The 22,434-nt window shown below is 37.2% G+C and overlaps 2 protein-coding genes across 2 annotated transcripts; one reads left to right on the top strand and one right to left on the bottom strand.

Moving 5' to 3' along the window:
- The first annotated feature begins 1,102 nt into the window (after positions 1–1,102).
- On the top strand, positions 1,103–1,807 carry LOC146735619 (uncharacterized). The gene has a single exon (XM_085505957.1). It carries the CDS (start codon positions 1,103–1,105, stop codon positions 1,805–1,807), a length of 705 nt encoding a protein of 234 aa, XP_085362083.1.
- A 4,188-nt stretch (positions 1,808–5,995) lies between these two features.
- LOC102800725 (NXPE family member 1-like) lies at positions 5,996–18,030 on the bottom strand. Its single transcript, XM_085505956.1, has 4 exons — positions 17,930–18,030; positions 14,251–14,313; positions 11,452–12,164; positions 5,996–6,318 (listed from the first exon to the last, which is right to left on the bottom strand). The coding sequence occupies exons 1-4, from the start codon at positions 17,957–17,959 to the stop codon at positions 6,279–6,281; spliced, it is 846 nt and encodes a 281-aa protein (XP_085362082.1). The 5' UTR covers positions 17,960–18,030; the 3' UTR covers positions 5,996–6,278.
- Between the last annotated feature and the right edge of the window lie 4,404 nt (positions 18,031–22,434).

Here is a 22,434-nt window from a genome sequence, read left to right as displayed (position 1 = left end):
GGAACTCAACAGTTTCTCTGATGTCTCCTCAGGAGGTTATGGGGTTGCATCTTACCTGCGACTGATAGATACAAATGGTACAATTCATTGCAGTTTGCTGGTGGGAAAGTCCAGGGTCCCTCCGCTCAAAGCCATGACAGTGCCAAGGCTTGAACTAACAGCAGCTACAGTTGCAGTTAAGGTCAGCAGACAAATTCAAGATGAAATTCAACTCCCAATCCAGAGAACCCTATTTTGGACAGATTCAACAATAGTCATCCAATTTTTGCAACATGGCAACAAGATTCCAAACCTTTGTCTCTAACCACCTCCAGATTATTCACGATGCTTCATCTCCATCGCAATGGTACCACGTCAGTTCAGAGTTCAATCCAGCAGACCATGCATCATGAGGAGTAAAATTGGATGGTTCTAATGAGGCAGCAATAACCACATGGTTGCATGGTGCAGTATTTCTATGGCAACCTGAATCAGAATGGCCAGGCCAACCTACTGACCTACCAGAAATTGATCGTGACGACAGAGAGCTGAGAAGAAAGGTCCAAGCAACAACTATTAGCCAGTGCAATACAATGGGTACAGATGTTTGGAGTCGTTTGCTCCATCAATACTCCTCTTGGTATAAATTACGAGTGAGTGTAGCATGGCTCATCCGGTTAAGATGTAATTGAGAAGATCTGCCTTATTGAAAATAGGCCCGTTAACAGTTCATGAACTTTCCATTGCTACCACTGACATTTGCAGAATAGTCCAACGAAGTTCATTTCCAAGAGAGTTTGCTTCACCGCAAAAGATTCTGAGTGAGAAAACCCGATTCTGAAGGTTATGCCAGTCCACTGTGAAAGTTAAACCCCAAATTAGAAAATGGAGTCCTACACGTTGGAGGACGACTCGTGAACGTACCCATTAGTCAGCAAGCTAGACATCCAATTATATTACCTCGCAATCATCATGTGATTGAGTTGATCGTTCAACATTACCATGAACAACAAGGACATGTTGGCCCAAACCAAGTATTGTCAGAGATACGACAGCAGTTCTGGATTGTTCATGGACTAGCTACTGTAAAGCGTGTGATTGGTAGGTGTATTAAGTGTCGTCGATGGAATGCACAACCCGGGAATCAAAAATTGCTCCACTTCCTGCAGCAAGAGTGACACCAGGTGAGCCACCATTCTCCAATGCCAGGATAGATTATTTTGGACCACTGTATGTTAAGTACAGAAGAGGTACCATTAAACGATATGGATGCGTGTTCACCTGCCTGGCCATTCGGGCTGTTCATATCGAAGTGGCCCATGATTTATCCACAGATTCCTTTATACAATCTGTGTGGCGATTTATTAGTCGGCGTGGACCACCTGCACATTTCTACAGTGATAATGGTACCAATTTCCGGGGAGCCGAGACTGAGCTTAAACAGATGCTTGCTAAGTGGAACCAAGCTTTTATTAATGGTAAACTTAGCAAAAGAAATATCCAGTGGCATTTTAGTCCACCAGCAGCAGTAAGTCATGCAGGTGGAGTCTGGGAACGGATAATTCGTTTGATAAGAAAGATTCTTCGATCTTTATTAGGAAATAGGTTAGTGGATGATGAAACGCTGCTCACTTTCACTACAGAAGTGGAGAAGATTCTTAATAATCGACCACTAACACATTTTTCTGATGATCCAGATGACCTCGAACCACTCACACCAAACGATTTACCTTTGCTACGCCCAAATCCTTGTATGTTGGTGAGTGAAATTCATAGAAGAAAATGGTCATCACAAAAGAAGAACCGAAACTCAACATCTTGTAACTGAGTTTTGGAAACGGTGGGTACGTGAGTACTTGCCAACTCTACAAGAAAGGCAGAAATGGTGCAGCCCGAAAAGGAACCTATCCATTGGTGATTTGGTACTTGTTGTCAATGAAAATAATCCTCGAGGTGAATGGCCTTTGGGGAAAGTCGAACAGACGCAAGCTCTGTTTATTGGATGGCAACATGGATCACGATACTGTGATGAAAAGACAAGATGGATTAACTCGAGCAGCAGAGATCGGTGCAGAAGACACCAAGGAAATACATGAACAAGTAGATGGTTGTGCCCATTCGATGCCACGTCGTAGTAAAAGACTACATCACAAGGAGCAAATAGAACAATGAACCTCTGTTGAACAGAACAATGATTTTCTTTCATGCACATGATTCATTTAGTTGTAGGTTCTGCAACTTTAAATTTAGAAAGGCTCCTCGTGATGTGTGCCTTTCGGGGGCGGTGTGTAAGTTGTGCAAACCTCCCCTCTGATTGGTTATTGATTACATAGTTAGATTCCTTTGTTTCACCTGTTTGACCTGTGGTGAACTCTGGGCTAGGCAGGTTATTGTCTTCAGTTCTGCATGTTGTTCTGAACAGTGAAGACGTGTCTCTGTGTCTTCTCTGTATTGTCCTGCCGTGTTGAGTTTTCTGAAAATTTTGCTAGGTTTGCTAACATTTGTACACCGGTCTGGGAAGGTGCCACTAAACGAGGTAAGGAAGGTTTTCTTTTTCATTGTTGGCCTCATCAGCATGAAATTATTGGCAGTAATTCGTTACAAGTTTGAGTACTCGTATGAACTCCGATTTCATCACTCTTACTTTGGGTTATTATTGCAAGTCTGTAAATGTTAGTATTCGTTAAGACTTATTTCTTCAAAATTGTTTTGTTATTTATACTATTTGCCACCCATTTTTTGTGCCAAAACACATTGCGTACATGTGGTCACTGCACGTTTAATAGAGCACATGGTATGCAATGTGTGCTTTGGCTTGTCAAATGGTTGACAAATATTTCACAGTTAGCATTGTTATTTATTGTTACATATTGTTATATATTTGCCGTATATTTATTGGTTGTATCGCTCGACTTTCTGTACATATTAAGAGAAATGTATATTTAAATTTACTGTACATTTTATGATAAGAATTGTTTGATTTACTTCGAATATTTATAGTTTCCCTATTTTGTTTTGTATATTTTAGAACCATATTCTGGAGATGTACTAACCCATCCTGATTCCATAACGATTGACCATATGGAATAAATATACGATATAACCAGAGTACGCGTTTCTAGCTGGTGGTGTAAGAGACTGTAATACCTGTGGGAGCTTGTGATGCCTACATAGTTCTCGTTTAACCTTTGCTGAAGATCATAATTTCGTGTTGCCTTCATACCTTGTACATTCTGGTAATACTGCTGTCAGTCAAGTGAATATCGTGCTGTGAATGTCATATCCTAGATCATAAACTTGTGCAAGACAGGGAAATGAGTCTGAATCAAAAATATTCGAAAAATAGGAACACGTTATTCGACCTAGACCGAGCCAGTATGCAACTTGATAAGATACATCGTTTGAAGAAATCAACAGCTTCATATGGCGGTCATGTTACCAAAGTCTACACTGAGATAGACATTATTATGTGCACAAAGGCAGCATACCATGAAGTAAGCAAGAAAAGATATGCTCTTGAGAAAATATTCAACTCGTATAAAAAAACTTGTCGTGAATATATGCAGTGTCTACCTCCAATGGCAAGAGGTGCTGTCAAAAGTGAATACGAGGTTGAACTTGAAAGAAAGGAGTATTTTGATCAGAGACACAGAGAATGGATATTCCAAACAATGGAGTCTCCTGGCCCAAAGGAAGAGATAGACGACCAAATGGAAGACGCATTGGAATATGGATTTCTCTTGGAAAGGAAAGTCCACATGCCAACTCTAACCACAGAGCCAAATGCCTCGATTGATTCACACACTTCGTCTTGGCCTCGACTCCCACAAGAAAACAAGACAAATCCATGGGATACTGGCAAAAGAGAATTTTTGGATGTGGATACTGAGGATGGTAGAACAGGTTCTAACTCCAATACAAAGACAAGTCGTGTGTCAAGAGAAGCAAGGAGGAAACTCGCTTTAACCCGTTGTGAGTTAGACCAACTCAAAGTTGAAAAACAGATAAAGCAACGCATAAAAGAGTTGTAGCTTCGAGAAGAAACAGGGAAACGTCTGCTTCAGATGCGTCAAGAAAGGGAGCAGCAGGAAGCAGAAATAGAAATTATGCAAGCTCAAAATCGGGTAAAGCAACCTGAGGTAGAAGTAGACTTTATAGATGAAGAAATTGAATCCGACCAAAAGTCTGATATACTCCCTGGTTTACAGAGGCAGACCCAACAAGAAATGAGCAATTATTTCCAATCGTATATACCGTCGTGTAGTCCAGCCAATAGTCAATTCAGGACTACAGGGGCATCAAGTCCACAACATACAAACTTCGATGATAATGCACATGGTACCAGCGAACAATATCGTGATGACAGAAGAGGGCCAATAGGGAAGCAGATGACTCCGAAGAAGTCAAGTAATGGTGCTGCTCTCTCTGAAACGTTCCAATTACAGAAACTGTTAGAAAGTCAACAGAAGACAATGGAATGCATTGTGCAGAATCAGCCGGAGACTACCAAAGCATTAGCCATTAACTTGAGTCTACCAAAACACGAGTTTCATACCTTCGATGGTGACCCGGTCGCATATCCAACATTTATCAAAAACTTTGAGGTGAACATAGAATAATTAGTCACGAATGATAATGTCAAACTATCATATCTTATCCAACACTGCACTGGTGCAGCTAAGGAAGCAATCAGAAGCTGTGCAATTCTCCCTCCAGAGCGAGGATATACAGAAGCCTGGAAGATCCTTTCTACAAGCTTTGGTCAGAAACACATCATAGTGCATGCTACAATTGACAAATGAATTTCCATGCTGACATCAATTCAATGGATACCCTGGAAAAGGTGGTTAGGCGGTTACCATCATACTTGCAATCAGATTGGGCCAAGCAAGCTGGCAAGTTGATCAGTGTGGGCACTGAACCTGAATTCCTGCACCTTACCCACTTTCTGGAGAACAGATCAGCAATTGCAAATACAAGATTTGGTAAATTAGTAGGATCTAAGCCTGATGGAGAAAAATGTTCAAATGCCAGATCAAGACAAAAGCCAAGTAAAGCTACTACATTGGCTATATATGTAGCTGACACGCCTCCCATAAATCTTCCTTCCAAGTTTGCCTCCAATGATGTTGGTGCTGATGATACTTCCATGATCGAAGTTAATGGCAGGAGAGGTTGTATGTTTTGCAGTGGTAGCCATGCATTTGAACATTGTCGAAAATTTACGTTCAAACCGTTCCAAGAGAGAAAAGACTTCATCAGGGAACACAGGCTCTGTGACTGTTGCCTAGAAGCAAGACCTCCTCACTTGACTAGGAATTGTAGAACGGTTGTATTTGCCCTATAGTAGGCTGTGGTAAAGGACATCATCCTTTGCTTCATCCTGCAACATCAAACTCAGCATATCAAACATCTGCAACTCCCAAGCCACTCAACAATAGTAATCTGAAAGCTCCTGCCACAGCTCAAAATGAGAGACATAGTAATGTCATTGGAAGCAAGGCGCAATGTAGTGCTACACAAACCAATCAACCACGCATAAGTTTGCAGGTGATTCCTGTTCGTGTCATTGGGGTAGATGGTGGCCAAGAGATTGAAACCTATGCATTTCTCGACAGTGGTTCTGATTCGTCTATCTGCCTTTACAGCCTTGCTGATAAATTAGGCATTACAGGTAAGCCTGTCAATTATACATTGTCCACACTGAATGCAGTGAGGCAGATTAATGGTCATGAATTACAGATGGATGTAAGAGGTCTACATTTGGTCAATGGTGTGCGACTGGATAAGGTGTGCACAACGAATAGATTACCAATAGCAGCTGACTGTTAGATATAAAAGGATGGTCTCACCTGAATGATATAGAATTGCCAGAGATAGAAGTTAAAGACGTCACTCTCCTCATTGGGAAAGATGTCTCCGAGGCACATTGGGTTCTTGAGGAGCGTCGTGGAGAAAGGAAGCAACCATATGGTATTCGAACACTACTTGGTTGGACATTCATTGGACCAATGGGCAGAAAGAAGCGTGGAGGTAATAGCATCAATTTTATTAACGTTGACCAAGTCTTGGACTCTGATTCCCCAATTCAGTGTCTCGAACCTATAACTTCTCAGCTTCTTCGCATGTACAATGCAGATTTCACAAGATCCTGCACTTATTCGTTCTGATTCCGTAACGATTGACCATATGGAATAAATATACGATATAACCAGAGTACGCGTTTCTAGTTGGTGGTGTAAGAGACTGTAATACCTGTGGGAGCTTGTGATGCCTACAAATATCATGTTTGTATATGTTTACATCAACTCCATATGTGAATGAGAACAGTCCCAGAATCTGTGTGTATATAAAATAAGGGAAACATATATGTTACAACATTGCTGCTCTACAAGAATATTGCGGTAGTATCCAAGTCATGCGCGTCCATGAAAGACAATGCAGTTGACCAACAACAAATAGTTTGGATCTGGAACATTCAAACTATTTTCATCAAACTTAATTTTGAAAAAAAATAGTGCTGGTAGTTTTCAAGTTGAAAAACAAAATTACAAAAATGTTTATGAAAATTAAAACATCTGATTAAAGTTATTTACATAGTATGTATCAAACCAGAGAGATCTCAAGAAGATGTTAAATTAACATAGAAACAGGTTGCTAGTCACGCTATAAAGGTGAATGTTTGATTAGATGGCGCTAAATCGTGAGTGTACATAGGATCGTGTGTTAAATTTGTTTTCGACCATGGCTGATATAATAATATAATATAATAAATCTGAATTTCAGTGAACACATATATTTTTCTGCACATAATTCGATGACATAATAAGTTCAAAGGAAATATATTTCTGCATGTGGTTGTCATTATTTTCCTAACTATATATTTTCAAAACGTTATACACGAATTGACCTTAATAATGTCTACATGTAGTAATAAATATTTACTTGATTATGTGATCTGTTATGATGTTATGATTACTGTTCGCTAATTACAAAAAAATAGTGTATCGCTCATTATCATGTTCATCTTTACCCAGTATCAGTGGATACACTTTTTTGAAATGCGTCTCTTTGATGAGCACTATTATTTCGCGTGAAAAAATAATGATAAACACTTTTAAACACATATTTCTGGAAAAAAATGTTTAAAATGTCTGTGTATTAGTTTACAAATACTTGTGATAGTAAACACTTCGATTTAGACACAATTCTACGTGTTGTGAATATATAAACACTTTACAAAATGTGTGTCTCGTGATGAGTGTTGTAATAATGAACACTTTTCAGTACCTATCTCTGCTGGAAACTCTTTACATGTTAATGTGTCATATGCAAAAACATTGACTACAAACACATTTCATAATTATGCAGATTAAGTGTTTTAAAGTCCAGAAAAGTTTGTAGGCACTTTAAATGTTTCATCCCCAAACAGTAACAATGTACAGTAGTGTTGTAATAATAAACGGCATTTGCAATTTCAAGAACAAATGTAAATAAAAATAAACTTAAGGCGATGCACCGTGTGAATGCGATCGTATATAACGTTCTCTAATGCAAAATCTTTGACATGTTACTATGCCATTATATAGACTTAAAATAAAACAATACAAGCATTATAGCAGCAAAATAGCAAATATAAGAATCTAAGCTATAATTTTCTGACTAGACTTGTCGGTAAATGCACTAAAATGCCTATGCATACAAACATATACTGTCACTGTCTAATATGACTAATAAATATTAATGTTCATATCAACAATAAAACAATATATGAAGCTTCATTGTCTCTAGCTAGCCAGAATAACAGTTATGTGTAGTACAGTGATTTTGAATAAAAACATATAATTATTAATTAACCTATCTATTTTGAAATATATTCATTTTAATAAAGCAAACGTCAATTACAGGAACAATACATGAATGTTGAAATGCACATTGATTCTATCATGTTTGATGTACCACAATTTACACAGAATTGGTACTTCTGTCATAAATATACGCGATATAGTATACTCTTAATTTAAAATAAATGCAAATGTTTTTTTAAATACATACTTATTGAGATGACTGTCACTTTCGCTTTTAAATATTGATACTTTAGACAGGGAGAATTGTTCAATTCCTATTTAAGTATAATATAATCCATCGATAATAAGTAACACACATATTAACAAAACAAGTGTAACGTATGTTGCAACTGCCTCAAGCGCACGACCCTTTCCGAAACAACTCAAATTCAGACATATATACTCCTATTATATAGATGTAGATATAGGCGCTCGAAGATATAAAGTTATATTTTTACCTTTTAATATTTAGGCAGTTGGCTACAGTGTTAAGATATATGAATGATTTAGAATACATGTGCTCTGTTTTGAAACGGGAATTATTTACGTCTTCAGTTAAAATGTGAGTTTCAAACCTAGATATAAGGACGCATACCATCACAAGAAGAACCCATTACTTAAAATTGATCATGCGTTTTGGAACACACATTTGAAAGTAAAAGATTTATTTCCTCTTTTACCAGATGTTCCGACATATGCACAGTCTGCTTCGCAAAAGCGGAATAGTTAAGTTCCCAAACATCAATAAATGTCAACCACAACTCGGATTTAAATACACTCTTCAATACATCATTGACGCCACTCAACAACAAATCGCTATTGCCAAGGTTCTTTTCCCAGCCATCATGTTCCCGCGCATGCGCACCACGAATAATAATCTTTGAATTTGGACATCTCTTTTTATATTTATACAAGTGTTGTTTAATATATCGCAGTCTTTCATCAAATGCAGTCACATTCCAATGTGTGTAATGAGCCCATGTGCCAAGTACTATTATAGTGTTACATGTTTTAATATTTTCCAAAATCTCGTATTCTAATGGAAAATGTTCTAGTGATAACTTTTGTTTAGTTGAGGCCAACGGGTGGAATAAAAGAACAGAGTCATACCGTTAATGACAGCTTTTCCCCGCGTCTTCTTGTAAAGGAATTTTTGGATTTTTTCCGTTGATGATAGCTATTCCTTGCCTTTTCGGAGAAAGTGATTTTCGGATTTTTTTCGAAGTATTTTTATAATGTTCATCCCACGTGACATTATCACTTGGAATACCAAGTAATTGATATAACTCTATAAACCACTGCCTTGATGTTGAGTCACCAAGAAAATATAACTCACTATATTAATTCAAACACATTTTACTCGACTTTCTGCTAAAACGAGTAGTTTGACAAACCAACGAATGCCAGGTGTTGTTCCAGAAACCAGTAGGCTTGAATTCATCCATATATAGTCCGTCACTGCATATTGGAATTTCACTTAAAGTGCCTGTGAAATGGCTGCTATTTTCAAGCCTAAAATTATCATTTGATACATAAATGTTATTAATTTTTATGTTTCTAAGCATGAATTATTTGTTTAAGTGAAAAAATGTGTTTTAAACTCAGTCTATGGCAACTTTATTTTTGTGTATTTTAAAACGAGGTTCCTCATTAGCTTCTCATTTGCATACAGAAATTCCCCTTGTGACGTCAGAAGGGGAAGTCGCATGGCAGCTTGCATTGCCGATACGTGTAAATAAGGCAAATTTCTTGTGCAGTTTTCTCGTCTTTGACTAAATTGTCACTTATGTACTTGTTCGTCGAGGAAGAATGGACCATAATGAACACATAGTATCAATTGTTGCATGGGGTTGAGTTAGATGCGAAATATGTCCGTTCTGGTGTAGCTGGTCACCGTGATCGTCACCGACACCGGCGCACGTTTGTACACAGTCGCTGAACAAAATAGAATTTGACGTCGGAAATATCTCGTTATTTAGCAGGTTACTAGGCACGTCACTACACTGTTTTATTTCATCGATCGTCTGAATAAAACTTTCAAAATTAAAATAAAAGAGAACATATTCTGACATTCTAAACATTAGACTATAGTGATCACTATAAAATAATTAAAAAAAACGACAAATCACAGTTACTAAATAAATGACAGCCGCGTGGAAATAAATTGACTTTTTGTTGAAATAGGAGAACGCGTCGGGTCACGACGAGGGCAAGTGTGTTAAAAGCGGCGTTTAATTGGATAACAAAAATAATCGAGATCGACACACATACAGATAAATTCAGAGTGGATTCGAGTTAGCGTGATCCATGGCGTGATTGTCATAATTATGACATCATATTAAAACTTCATTTGGTGGAAACACGTCGACCAAGCCCGAATTCTTATTTCATACATTATTACGCAGATCATGCTGCAAGCATGGAGGTAAAAAAAGAACAGAGGTGTGAATTCGACATTCAACACCAATCACCAAACAATTCAGAAACTTTTAGCCTTCGAAAATGAAAACAATTAGAAGTGTGTACGGGCTGTGTAATTTCCTGTTTGTCCGACGCTTCGTTTTCGTGTCACTGTCAAAATTATTGCTACCTTTTACCTAACAGGGACTAAACGATAATCACGATCACGATCGCAAACACTTGCCGGACGTTTCTCTCTCTCTCTTCTTAAATCCGCCTCGGTGATCATGGGCTGGTCCGGAATCTATTTCTTTCAAAAGCGTTGCGCCAGGTTTACGTTAAGTGGCTTTCGTCCACTGATGTCGCACCTTCGGATCGATTAGAAACGTGTGAATACATACACTATGACTATATGTTCCACTGCAACTGCCCACAACACAACACAACAACTAAAACTCTCTCTCTCAAAAAAAAATAAAATAGACAAAAAAAAAGAAAAGAAAAAACGCCGACCGAAAAATGTATATCGTTTAAAACTATACTGAATGACCAGTGTTATTACGGCTCGGGGGTATGACTTCCTCTCACATTTATGTCATTTGGTGGCGCACTTTCGGCGAGAGTCGGAAATCCGGAAACAGTCGGCCGTTTCAGGATAGGTGGGGCGTGGCTACAGCACGAGAAATATCCCAAATTTACTTGAATACGAGTAATCATTTTCAGCAAAAAGATCAATAACTGCCCATTTCAGTGGGACACGGATCTAAAATGGGAAACGTGAGGGTGGGCATTGCACAGGCACTTTAATAAAGATTGTAGTTCGAACGATGAGTCTGTTGATAAAGAGCTCACCATTGTTAGCATGTGCATGATTAAAAAACAAATGAAAACTCACATGCACGAAAACAAAACATGATACCGATTATGATTGTGTTACTTCCCTTGACATTACATATAAATGATAGCGTACAAGTAGCACTACAGTTTTTGTTTACATGTATATCGTTAAACCCTCACGGTTTCTGAACAATACGATTAGTATACTACAAAATTAACACGCAGATTAGTGATTGATCAGGCGGATGTTATATATATTTTAGGACTGGAAAACTACTTACAGACGCACAGCATAGTCATCTAAATATGAATTATCGACTGCACTTTGGGTACACAATTAATTTTATCTCATTAGACGGTATATTATATTGCTGGCATTTGTAAATACCTGTTAAACATGTCTTCCAGATGATGCTTATTGTCCAATGATACACTTGCTGTATGAAAAAAATTTAAGTCCCCACATGTCAGATTCACTGGTTTTTCACACAAAATGAGCGTTCTACCAAAATGTAGATTTCTCATGTGTTCACATTGATTTGTCCACGTCCCCTCACGACGCAGGTGACACACACTCGTCTCTTCTAAACCACCTCTGCTGTAGATACCTTGCCACATCATTTTTTCCGTTTTTCTGAAAACGTCCTCAATGTACAGTGCGGCATCGCGAGTATAAACAAGGTGAATATCAATGAACGCTTCCCCACTCCATGCAGCAAAGAAGTATATACTGTATGTACCGTTGTCATAGTCAACTACATTGCCCATTACACTGGATTTGAGATTTGGATTGAACATCATTGGTTTCCATATATCACCACCAAGAACGCGTTGCCTTCCGTTATCATCTTTGGCATCTATCATGATGTGTATGTGATCAGCAAAGTGGTAATTTGAGATATTTCCTCTGATGCGAAATAAAGAGTTTTTAGCGCTGGTCATTCCCATACTTCCTAGCTCACCCATGGTAATATTCCATGAAGGATGTGTTAAAACCAATCTGTTGCTCACGTTGTGTACTGGGAAACGCCATAGAGGGGAATTTGTGTTTGCTGAAAATACTTTCAGGTGCAAGGGCGACACGTTAAATCCAGAAATATGCTGCAAATGGGAATTACAGACAAAAAATACATTTATGTTAAATTGTATATTATGTGGATATTACGAGGATACCTCAAAGTATGCACGAAGACAGTGCAGCGGAAGTGTCAAACGATGCGCAGCGCAGTCTAGGTGCATATTTTCAGGTATCCTCGTAATAACCTTATTATTATTATTATTATTATTATTATTATTATTATTATACATCTTTTCCTTCCAAGGATACATCATGAGAATGCCGAAATCTAAAAAGTTTAGAACAGAATCAGCGAACTACTTTGTGGGAGTCCGGTTAAACCGTGGTGGCAGCCATGTTTGTTTTTATTATGTTAGAGAACGCTTACGCGAGCAATCATTTCATATTTGGAATTCGCATTTTCTTATATAGTAGGAGGAAAATACCCCGTAAAATACCACAAAATTACGCTACACTGTAACTTATGGCGTTACGTCGACAGATGTATAATAATATTAATTATATAACACCTTATAGGTACAACACCAATTTACAGGTATACAATGTAGCATTATATTCGCCAAATATCAGCGACATTAAAGACGAAATATGCACAGTTTGTAAAAACAACTTTAAGCTTAGTGCCTGAACTTGCATTTTTGTCGAGTCTATCAAAAGTCTGAAATTGTTGGTAATTGTACGACATTTTACGACATGCGTAAATTTTTGCATTTGCCAATTTTATTTGCCGATACCTTATTATAAGGTATACACTCATGTGTTATTTTAAGTAATAATCTCTAATAAAACATTAAACATTAATTTGTGACATGTATGCAGGAGATTAGGAGCATTTTCTATCAGCATTATCGATGGTAAAAACGTTTTACAATTTTTACATTTGAGATATACTGATCAAAAATGTACTTCTTCTTATGTTTTATGCTATCATAATAGTAATTCAGACAAATTACCGACGAGTTTCCATTATTGGATCAAGTGAGAATACAACACAAACGTAACGATTGAATGGCGCCCACAAAGTTGCAACTATGCGAAGGTGTTTTTCATTGATGATTACAGCGTCAACGTCCGGGATATTTTGTTGAGCGTGCTCAGTCCGGGCAGTGTATGGCGGGCTTAATACAAAAATAATGTTTTAACATCACCAAAAAGTGCGATCCGTCTTTTTTGTCACTAACTTTGCTAGCAACAGAGCTCCGACGGAGTGATTTAATCGCAAAAAAAAAAAAAAAAAAAAAAAAATGCCTCTCCGGCCTTCTTTTTAAAAGTAATTAAAACAGAATTATAAATTGCATACGCGGGCTTTAGTGTTCATCAATATTTCTGATCTTCACGTAGTCGTATATTGCAGTACAACGCATGCTATATCTCGATAGTTTGCAGTCGAGGGAATGTTTTTTGTGATAATCAGCAGTGCCGGGTCGTGTATTTCTAGTATATCACGCCGAAACTATTATAATACACAGAGAGATAGAAACAACCGATCTGACGGTCGAAATAGCTGTGCTGTCGTACAATAAAAATGTGTTAGCCAAGTTAAGTAAGTCACAAAAAAGTAGTTTGGTTCTGATTATTAATAAAATAGCAACTAAACTAAAATTGTTCCAACAATATGCGCTAAAAATAAAGAATTAATGATATCGTAGCAAAAAAAAAAAATAATCTGCTAGACGGTTTTCGAGAAGAGGCCAAAACTGTAAATATTTTGATGGCGACGGACAATCGCATATATGAACAGCTCCGCTCCATCTTAGACGACAACAGCGTTAAAAATCGACAATTTGGTAAATACGTCATGGGCACTTGTATTTTCTGTTACGCTGTGTAGAACGTTCGCAAGTAAACGACATGCGAAAACACGCTGATAGTTATTTGTTGATGCAAATAACCAGGATTTATTAACGTGGAAGAATGTGTTCGTGGGTTGAACACAGTCACTGACCAGTTATCTTCTTATAACAGAGCTGCACGCAAAACCGATCGACCAATAAGAATGCGATGAGATCACGCCTATGATTGATTGCAGGGAATAATAACGTACTGTGTGAACTTTGACCTAATAGTAGTTGTATTAGAGACAAATAGGAATAAATAAAATGGACTTACATGTATCATTACCAAAATAACTATCCCAACAAATCCAATAATGGTCATGAAAAGCACCATCATCTAAAAAAAGAAAAAATAATGATATGAAATAACAGGTGATTTAACACCGAATATTAGTGTGTGTACATGCAATGTTGACAAGACGTAACAACCTGTGTATTTGCGTCTTGTTTCCACCGACAGTTACTAATCTAACGATCATATTTCATGCATAAATTGTTAGATTTGTATATCAAAAGCCAAATACACAATGATTTGGATGCATAAGCTCTCTCCGTGGTTTGATATAATGGAAACGAACCAATTATCTTACGAGAATCCGCTATCCCATGACAAGCATGGCTGAATTAGTTACCGTGTAGATTGTACACTGACGCAATGTAAGCTCTTGAATAAGTTCACAAGGCCACACCGACTTAATTTTATGGATGACATCCGCGCGCGCATACGTTTTCGCCTGTTCTCAAACAGATCGGCTTTCTTTCCGAAACCTGCCGACTCATATTGTCGCAAAGCACTGGCTTGTCGTAAAATTCGTTTTGGACAACCACAAAACGTGCCAATTTTGTCGTAAATGATCTTCTGCACATGCGTATTGCGTTGCCGGGAAATACACCATGGCGACCACGCCACCAAAACACGTGAGCATAAAAGTTCAGAACAAATTGTTGTAGACTAGTACGCAATTGACGTCGGCCAGGGAGATGTATCGTTTACACAGCATATACGAGAGATTGGTAGTGGCAAGCGAGTTTCGCCCAGAGTAATTTGCTTGCACACACAGTCAGCAAGATACATGTACATAATTTTCTGCATCCAAATTTTTGTTGACTCTCTGTTGGTGTTTTTTTTTCAAGACTGAGCCTCTTATGATTTGTTACATAGTTGAAGTATTACTTTAAAAGCTGTAGTTTGAATGTCAAAGAAGTTAATTTCCAGGTTGCTGTTGACAAACTTATTGTTCATTTTTAATTCAATTATTTGTTTCAATACAACACAGTAAGTTTTTCTTTATTATTGAGTTGATGTGTATGCTTTTGGAATAGCTAACGTCTGCCTTATTCTCTTGCCTTGTCAAAATCAAAGATGATGATACCTGTGACAGTAATACAGAACGAGATGTGTACATCAACATGTGCCTCCTACAAATAAAGACTTCTTGTTGTTTTTTTGATACACTGTGTTCTGTGGTTCAATTCGTAATACCAGCTCCGTAGTTCTGTGGTTTTAGCAGGATTTTTTTTGGCAGGATATTTTTTTCCTCGCCCTCTCGCATTAGTTTTGGGGTCTCCAGAGAATGTCATCCATATAATTAAATCAGTGTGGTCTAAGTTCAGCTGTGTATCCAAGCAACCAGTGGTGTGAATGGGAATGGATAGTGAAGGGAAAACATGGTATGAAGAGGTCAATCAGATTCGCATGGTAGTTGGATGATCTCACAGCGCATAGTTTCATTGTCTTGATCACCACGACAACCTGAATGCAAACATCATTCATCAGAGAGCTCGACACTTTCAGAGGGAGTGTTCAACTGTGTCAAATTTTACAATGTCGTCAGTACCAGTGTGATTGAATTTGATTCATTCGAGCTAACCAGTGTTGTCAACTTTGTAGATATCAACAGTAACATTTACAAACATTGACACCACAGTAAGTCATTATTTGTTGATCACAATCTATGTCAATGTCAAAAAATCGACCGTATGTGATAAATAAATAATTTTGCTCATTGACGGTCAACGACTTGTGTAACGAAACGCATATTTCCTGGACCATGCACCCTGACCTCCCAAAGATTGAACGTACTGGCATCAGTGTGAAGCTCAAATGCCCCAATAAATGGTGTGTGTATTCAGTTTGTGAAATCAATGCAAGTCAGAGGGGCTACCATTTGTCATGGTGATCAAGACAATGGAACTATCCATGGGTAGTGAGATCATCTATCATACCTTACACTCTGCTTCAACTCTTACAGAAGGTTCGACCTGATGCTGTTTCACAACGGATGTCCTACTAATGTCACTTGTAAAACCAATCAATCATTATTTCATCTCATATTCCAAACATTTCATCTAATATTCACTCCATTATTAATTATATTCGCATTATTTCACCTCAAATTTTCATTGTTGCATGTTGCTGTACTCATTATCTGGGCTGGTTGCGTGCTCTTATACACGCTTCTAAAAACTGGTTTGAGAAGTGATATTAAAAATAGTAAAAACCAAAGATCACATCGACGAATTGAACTTTAAAATAATACAAATGGATGTAATAATTTTGACATGAATACAACGCAATATCACTCTGAAAACATGTTTAAACTTGCTTTTGTTATCCAGCAGACAGACAAACACACACGTTTGAAAAGGTAAAGAAAGAACTTTTTCTATTATGTTAATCCTCGTAAACTGTAACTAGTAACTATGATCTCCTAATTGTTGTCGGTAAGACTAATACTAGTAGAAGTACAGACAGAAAAGTAAGTTGAAGTGTGGGGTGAAAACATTTTCCATCAAGCGAAGCAATAACTACCATGTTAAATAAACACTGACCACTTCACACCAGACATCTAAATCATCAAAGCTTTCTGAACCACTGAGGAGATCGTAAATTTTACATAACAATACTTAACGCGTACCCAAAGATTTGGACTAGCTGTGGCGGTATTGTTTTATATTTTGCGTGTGTTTTGTTTAAACTGTTGTTGCCATGCCGTGAATACAGTGCCCATACCGTGGATATACATTACAACACTATGCCCTTATGTGTGGATTGCTCATATTGATGTGTGCCTGGTCGACCAACAGTAGTGATGAAAAGCCGTGAAAAAATGCCTGAAAACCGTCTGCTTATCGCCAATTTTTAAAGCAAAATGTTATATCACACATAAATAATCATATCCGAAGTTCATTAGTAAATATATAAAATGAGTAAATCATATAAAATGGGAAATTCAGGCCTCGAAGTTCACGACATTGGCCCAGTTGGACCGGTAAAAAAAATGCAAAGTAAAATTTTGTTTCACACAAAAATGTGTTTGTTCTTTTGTAAAATCAAAAACAGTTAAATCCCAGGATTGTTATGTGCTTATTTTGAAACTTTCAACTTTCATGTAAGTAAATAGTATTATGTACGCCTGTGCGTAATAATATCTTCGCGTGTGCGACCACCTTTCAGTGACTCATTCATTGTTATGTTGAGAGCTTATGATAATTCATAAAACGTCATTAGTTTATTGAAATTTACAAAAGCGGGTAAAAAGGTGGGAAAGGTCCGTGTTGACGATAATGTATCAACTTGTGTGCAAAAAAGTGATGAACACTGCTCCACTAGTGGAAAAGACATGTAGGTGACTATAATTAAACATTTGGGTTGCGCAGGTAAAATATTTTGTGGACAGGGTACCTATACCCAGAGTATAAACATAAACTTCGAGGCCTGTAACATAGTGTCGGCCTCATAGTGGCATCCATATTACCTTTTCAGTTAATTAATTGGATTTCACCATGGTTGGCTGACTCCCTTGCACAACTGGAATTGCAAAATGCATTCTGAACACGTAATGGAAACTTATAACATATAGAAAAGCACATAGTGTGCCGAATAGGTGACAACATCTATGCTTAGAAACAGAAACAACGTCATCATATAATTAAAGTGTTTGTGAACTTACCTTTGGCATGGCACATGGTTTCATTGTCATTAAAAATAAGAAAAACAGTTGAATAACTTTCAGTGTACTTTTAGTTCTGCTTTAACGCGTTTCCAGACTTGAATTGTGGCCAAACCAATAATTTAAATATGAATGAGAGGCTTGACTATACCAGCTAGTCACCACACGTGTTTATGCTCAGATGACATTGTATGAGTGAGAGCTTTCATTCGTTGTGTAGACTGTCGATTGAGTTTTCAGAGATCAGAGCCTCAGAGGCTCAGAGGTCAGAGACTCAGAGGCATGTGCTGGTATTGTGAAAGCCCCTTGTTTTATATGCGTATGAAACGATGATTATTTGAAGTTAAATTGAAATACATAAATACAATTCATTCTCGCTAACTAGAGTGTGTTGTGTTTCTACTCGCTTGAAAACCATATTTATGTAGAACGGATTAGTATGTCGCCGCGAGATGGCGTGATCAAAGACGATAACGCAATTATGATGACTAAATATTATATTATGTTGAGCCGTTTCTACGGGGTATTTTAAATCATGTTTTGTAGGCGTAGAATGGATGTCTTTGGATGAAAGGATCATCTCTAAATAATCACATTCTATATATTAAGAAACCCTTAACAGCTCCAGTCTCTGAAATTCAACAAATTAAATTACAATGTCTATTTAACACAATGCAAAAAGCCTAAAAGGTCGAATTTCAAAGGTCATTTTTGATAAAATGCACAATATGAATGGAATTGACAAATATATATTCAGGGGTGGGGGTGATAGAGGAGCTTCGTTGTCTGTGTGGTATGAAAATGTCAAGAATATTTTAAGGCGATTTAGTACAAGTGTGCTTTTGGATAATCCTCAGGTCTGATATGGTTGTGGACTAAATATGTTAATTTCATAAATTAGCTATTTTGCATATTTTTGGACCAGAACTTAGTAGGAATATGTATGTAATGTCATACCAGTTTACATTTGAGAAAAATTTACATGTTAAATAGCTAATTAGCATATATTGCATTTTGTTAAAGTCATTTTCAGATTGATACACATTTTATTAAGTGTACATCGTTTGGTAATAGCATACTTGTTTTCGGCCAATTTGCATCACATGTGTTTTTTATACCAATGCCTAGAAACTGGGTAGGTCTATACTAGCACATATATCTTAACAAATTTTTCATGGGGTATGTAGCTGGACGAATCAATTTTGGGCCATGCTCAAAAAAATCCTTGTTTCTCAAACTTTTTGTTGGTGAGCAATTTTGAATAAAAAGCAAGACTTTTTTACTAAAATTCAGACTTGAAAAGTAAATATTTGTTTGAGATTGTCATGCTCAAGAAATAGAAAGTTCCCCATGACCACTTCACACACTGCTTAGTATAGTTATTTTAAAACAATGACACCGTCATATCATATAGTATCTTATGATTATAAGATACACAGTCAAATGATGTCGACATGTCATTCAAACAAAACATCACTGTGTTTTGCGATCATTAGCACAGAATATAAATGATAATGTGTCCTAATTAATTAATAAGCACACACCCAATATTGACTATACCTGTATGTTTTATTTATTTACTCAACCTATACAAATCGTTTTACGTATTTAAATGACCACAGATTGCAACTTGGTTATAAGCAAGAGTATTAAAACATTACTTTTAAAAATATCCATATACCTCCCTTAGTAGCTGGCAGTGGATTGCGTTAAGATGTGAGCGTATATCTTCTGGTATTTCAATATTTGACCACAGGGAGTTGGACAAACTTATGTATTTTAAAAAATTATTAAATAATAAAATATTATATAACTTTTCTTTCACCCCCCTTCCTGGTATCTGTTTCATGTAATCACTGATCTTTGTTTATACCACTCTTTCCTTTATTACATTTTTTGTTACGCGATAATGTTATATACAAATGTTAACGCGCAAAGTATACACACCCTAATATAGTAAAATATCCCAAGGGTTATCACAAATGAACTTGTGGAGATACTCTTTGACATCAACAGTGAGTCTCAACCATTCATGCTCTGCCTCTAGTAAAATGAGTTCAATCTGCTTCTTTGAGTAAACATCTATGAGGCTCATTTGGTTGAACTGGAATACGTAATCGTTCCTTTGCTCTTCATTCCAGTCGAACCAATCAGAGTAGTTGACACCAATATGCTCAGCTATGTCGGCCAACTCATATTCATCGCTTAGACCAATCAGTGCCATCATGAGCTCATGTTGCTGGCGTTCAACAGCTGATTCAAACACTTCTGTTGTTACTTCCATTTTCAAAAATTCTTCTTTGCCTCAATTCTTAGTTTTAATCACTGCTTCTTTCTGCTTGGTAAGAAGTAAATTAGGAGTTTCAGACTGATTAAAGTAACATCGCAGTGGAACACCACCATCATCTATCGGCATCCCTGCCTTTATTCGAGCTGATCTAATCATAAAAAAGGTTAATCATCTCGTGGTGTTTATCCAAGTATATCCAATACTGAGACTGATAACCATCAACATTCAGCTTCAGAATCTCCTTCTCCTTTTTAGCCACTGGGCCTTTCAACACTTTTAAGTCTTCGTTTGAAAAGACAGAAACTCTATTCAGCAACATCTTTGATTCAGATTTTTCATAGAAACATATTGCAAGTTGCACGGAAATGGAGAAAACACCTCAAGCCTACAGCCTTTGTAGACTCTTCTGCCTGTGCCAGTACTAAGGCTATCTCTCCATCTGTTAGATAACTTCTCAGTTTTTCTCTCAGCTCTTTTGGAGGAAGTGATACAGCAAACAGTTTTCTTAAAGGTGGTATAATCGGTGTAGTGGTGTAGTCCAACAGGTCCTAGAAACACTGGTGGTTGGCCCGAAATATTGCTTTTTAACAGTAAATGCCTGTAAGTGAAGGGGCGAGATTCACATTTCCCAATCTTGAATGTTGGATCAACTCCAAGTGGATAGCTTCAAATCTCCTCACAACAAAAACGTTTCATATCAAAAACCTGTTGTTTTGTACCAAGTACCCACATGTCACAAGAACTCGTCTCATGCCCCAACACAACAGGATCACCATTTTCGTGTTTTACTCTGGCATATTCTTTCAAGTCTTTCACAGAGTCACTTGATGTTACAATTTTCACTTTAACCTTCATTTCGCTCACAGTCTTCCTATTGAGAAATCACCATGATGTGTTGCTTGAAGTGCTCCTCCAGTTTCATCACACAGCTTCTTATGCTCAACAGCAGTGGAGGTCCATTGTGACAAGTATCCCTTTGCCTTAGCTGAAGTGGCCTTTCGTTTACTGTGAAATGGCTTTTTTCCTTTCTTCCATAATATAGGCACCTCAAAATCTACTGATGTTTCTCCATTATCAATGTGGTATTGTAGAAGTGCGACTGGATTTACAGGTTTTTCATTCTTGTCTGTCATATAAAAGGATGATTTTACCAAATGAAATTTATTTTTGAATTTATGTGAATCAGAATTTCATTATCCTTAACAGGGCTGATTTTCGTGTTTGCACTTAGGATATACACTTGCAACACTCCATCAACCTCTTCACACTCCACCAATCTACAGCCTATAAGCTGGGTATGTAGAAATGTCCCATTAATGTCACTTCTTACGTCCTCTATACAAGTGAAATAATTGAGGTCCATAAGAAATGCAGCATTCTCCCGACATGTTGGGGGTACCTGCTTACACTTAGATTATTGATGATTTACTTTCTTTAAAATTTGAACTGCTTCTGTTGACGTGTACCTCTGACTTTTACCCATGGAATAGCAGGGAAATTTACTGTCACTATTCCAGTATTTCTGAGAACCAATATCATCATCATCATCACTGTCGGAGATCAAAATTGCTCCAATCTGAAATGAAACATAGCAACAAAATGATTTTTGTAGTTTTAATCACAGCGTGTTCAAAAGCCTACAGACTAAATTCAAACTTGCATCTTGAAGCATTGTTAACCCCTCGGCAGACACTATCAACCGTTGACACCATTGACAAAATAGTTATTTATATGGCCTGCTCTTTTCCGTGTCAAACCCTTCGATGAAAAAAATAATACTAATGTCAGATTGTATCTGCCTGGTCCAAATTACAGAAAATGTGAAAATATTTGCCGTAAATTATAGTTAGAAAGAATATTTTGCCGTCAAGGTTTAAAGACTCAAATGCCTGCCACGTAAACATCATTGAATTCATTTCTTATATTACTAGTAGGGTACTGTAAACTGTTTTAGATACTAGTCATTGTGAAAAAAGCATTCATATTCGGATAGTTAGAATACTCCTGTTGAAAATATTCCAGAAATGCTCATTGGCATATGCTGATTTTTGCAGGATAAAACCACAGTACCACATAGGTTAACAATTCTAATTACCATATTATCAGCTGATAAATTACAATATTTATATATATGCATATGTATAGAAGTTAATTGCTACATGCATACTCAAGATGTGTGTCAAAAACTGTCAGTCGGCCATCTTTGATCTGATTG

The sequence above is a fragment of the Saccoglossus kowalevskii genome, chromosome 12 (genome assembly GCF_978046115.1).
Source record: "Saccoglossus kowalevskii chromosome 12, keSacKowa6.1, whole genome shotgun sequence".
NCBI classification, from domain to species: domain Eukaryota; kingdom Metazoa; phylum Hemichordata; class Enteropneusta; family Harrimaniidae; genus Saccoglossus; species Saccoglossus kowalevskii.
This window is presented reverse-complemented; position numbering and strand designations above follow the sequence as displayed.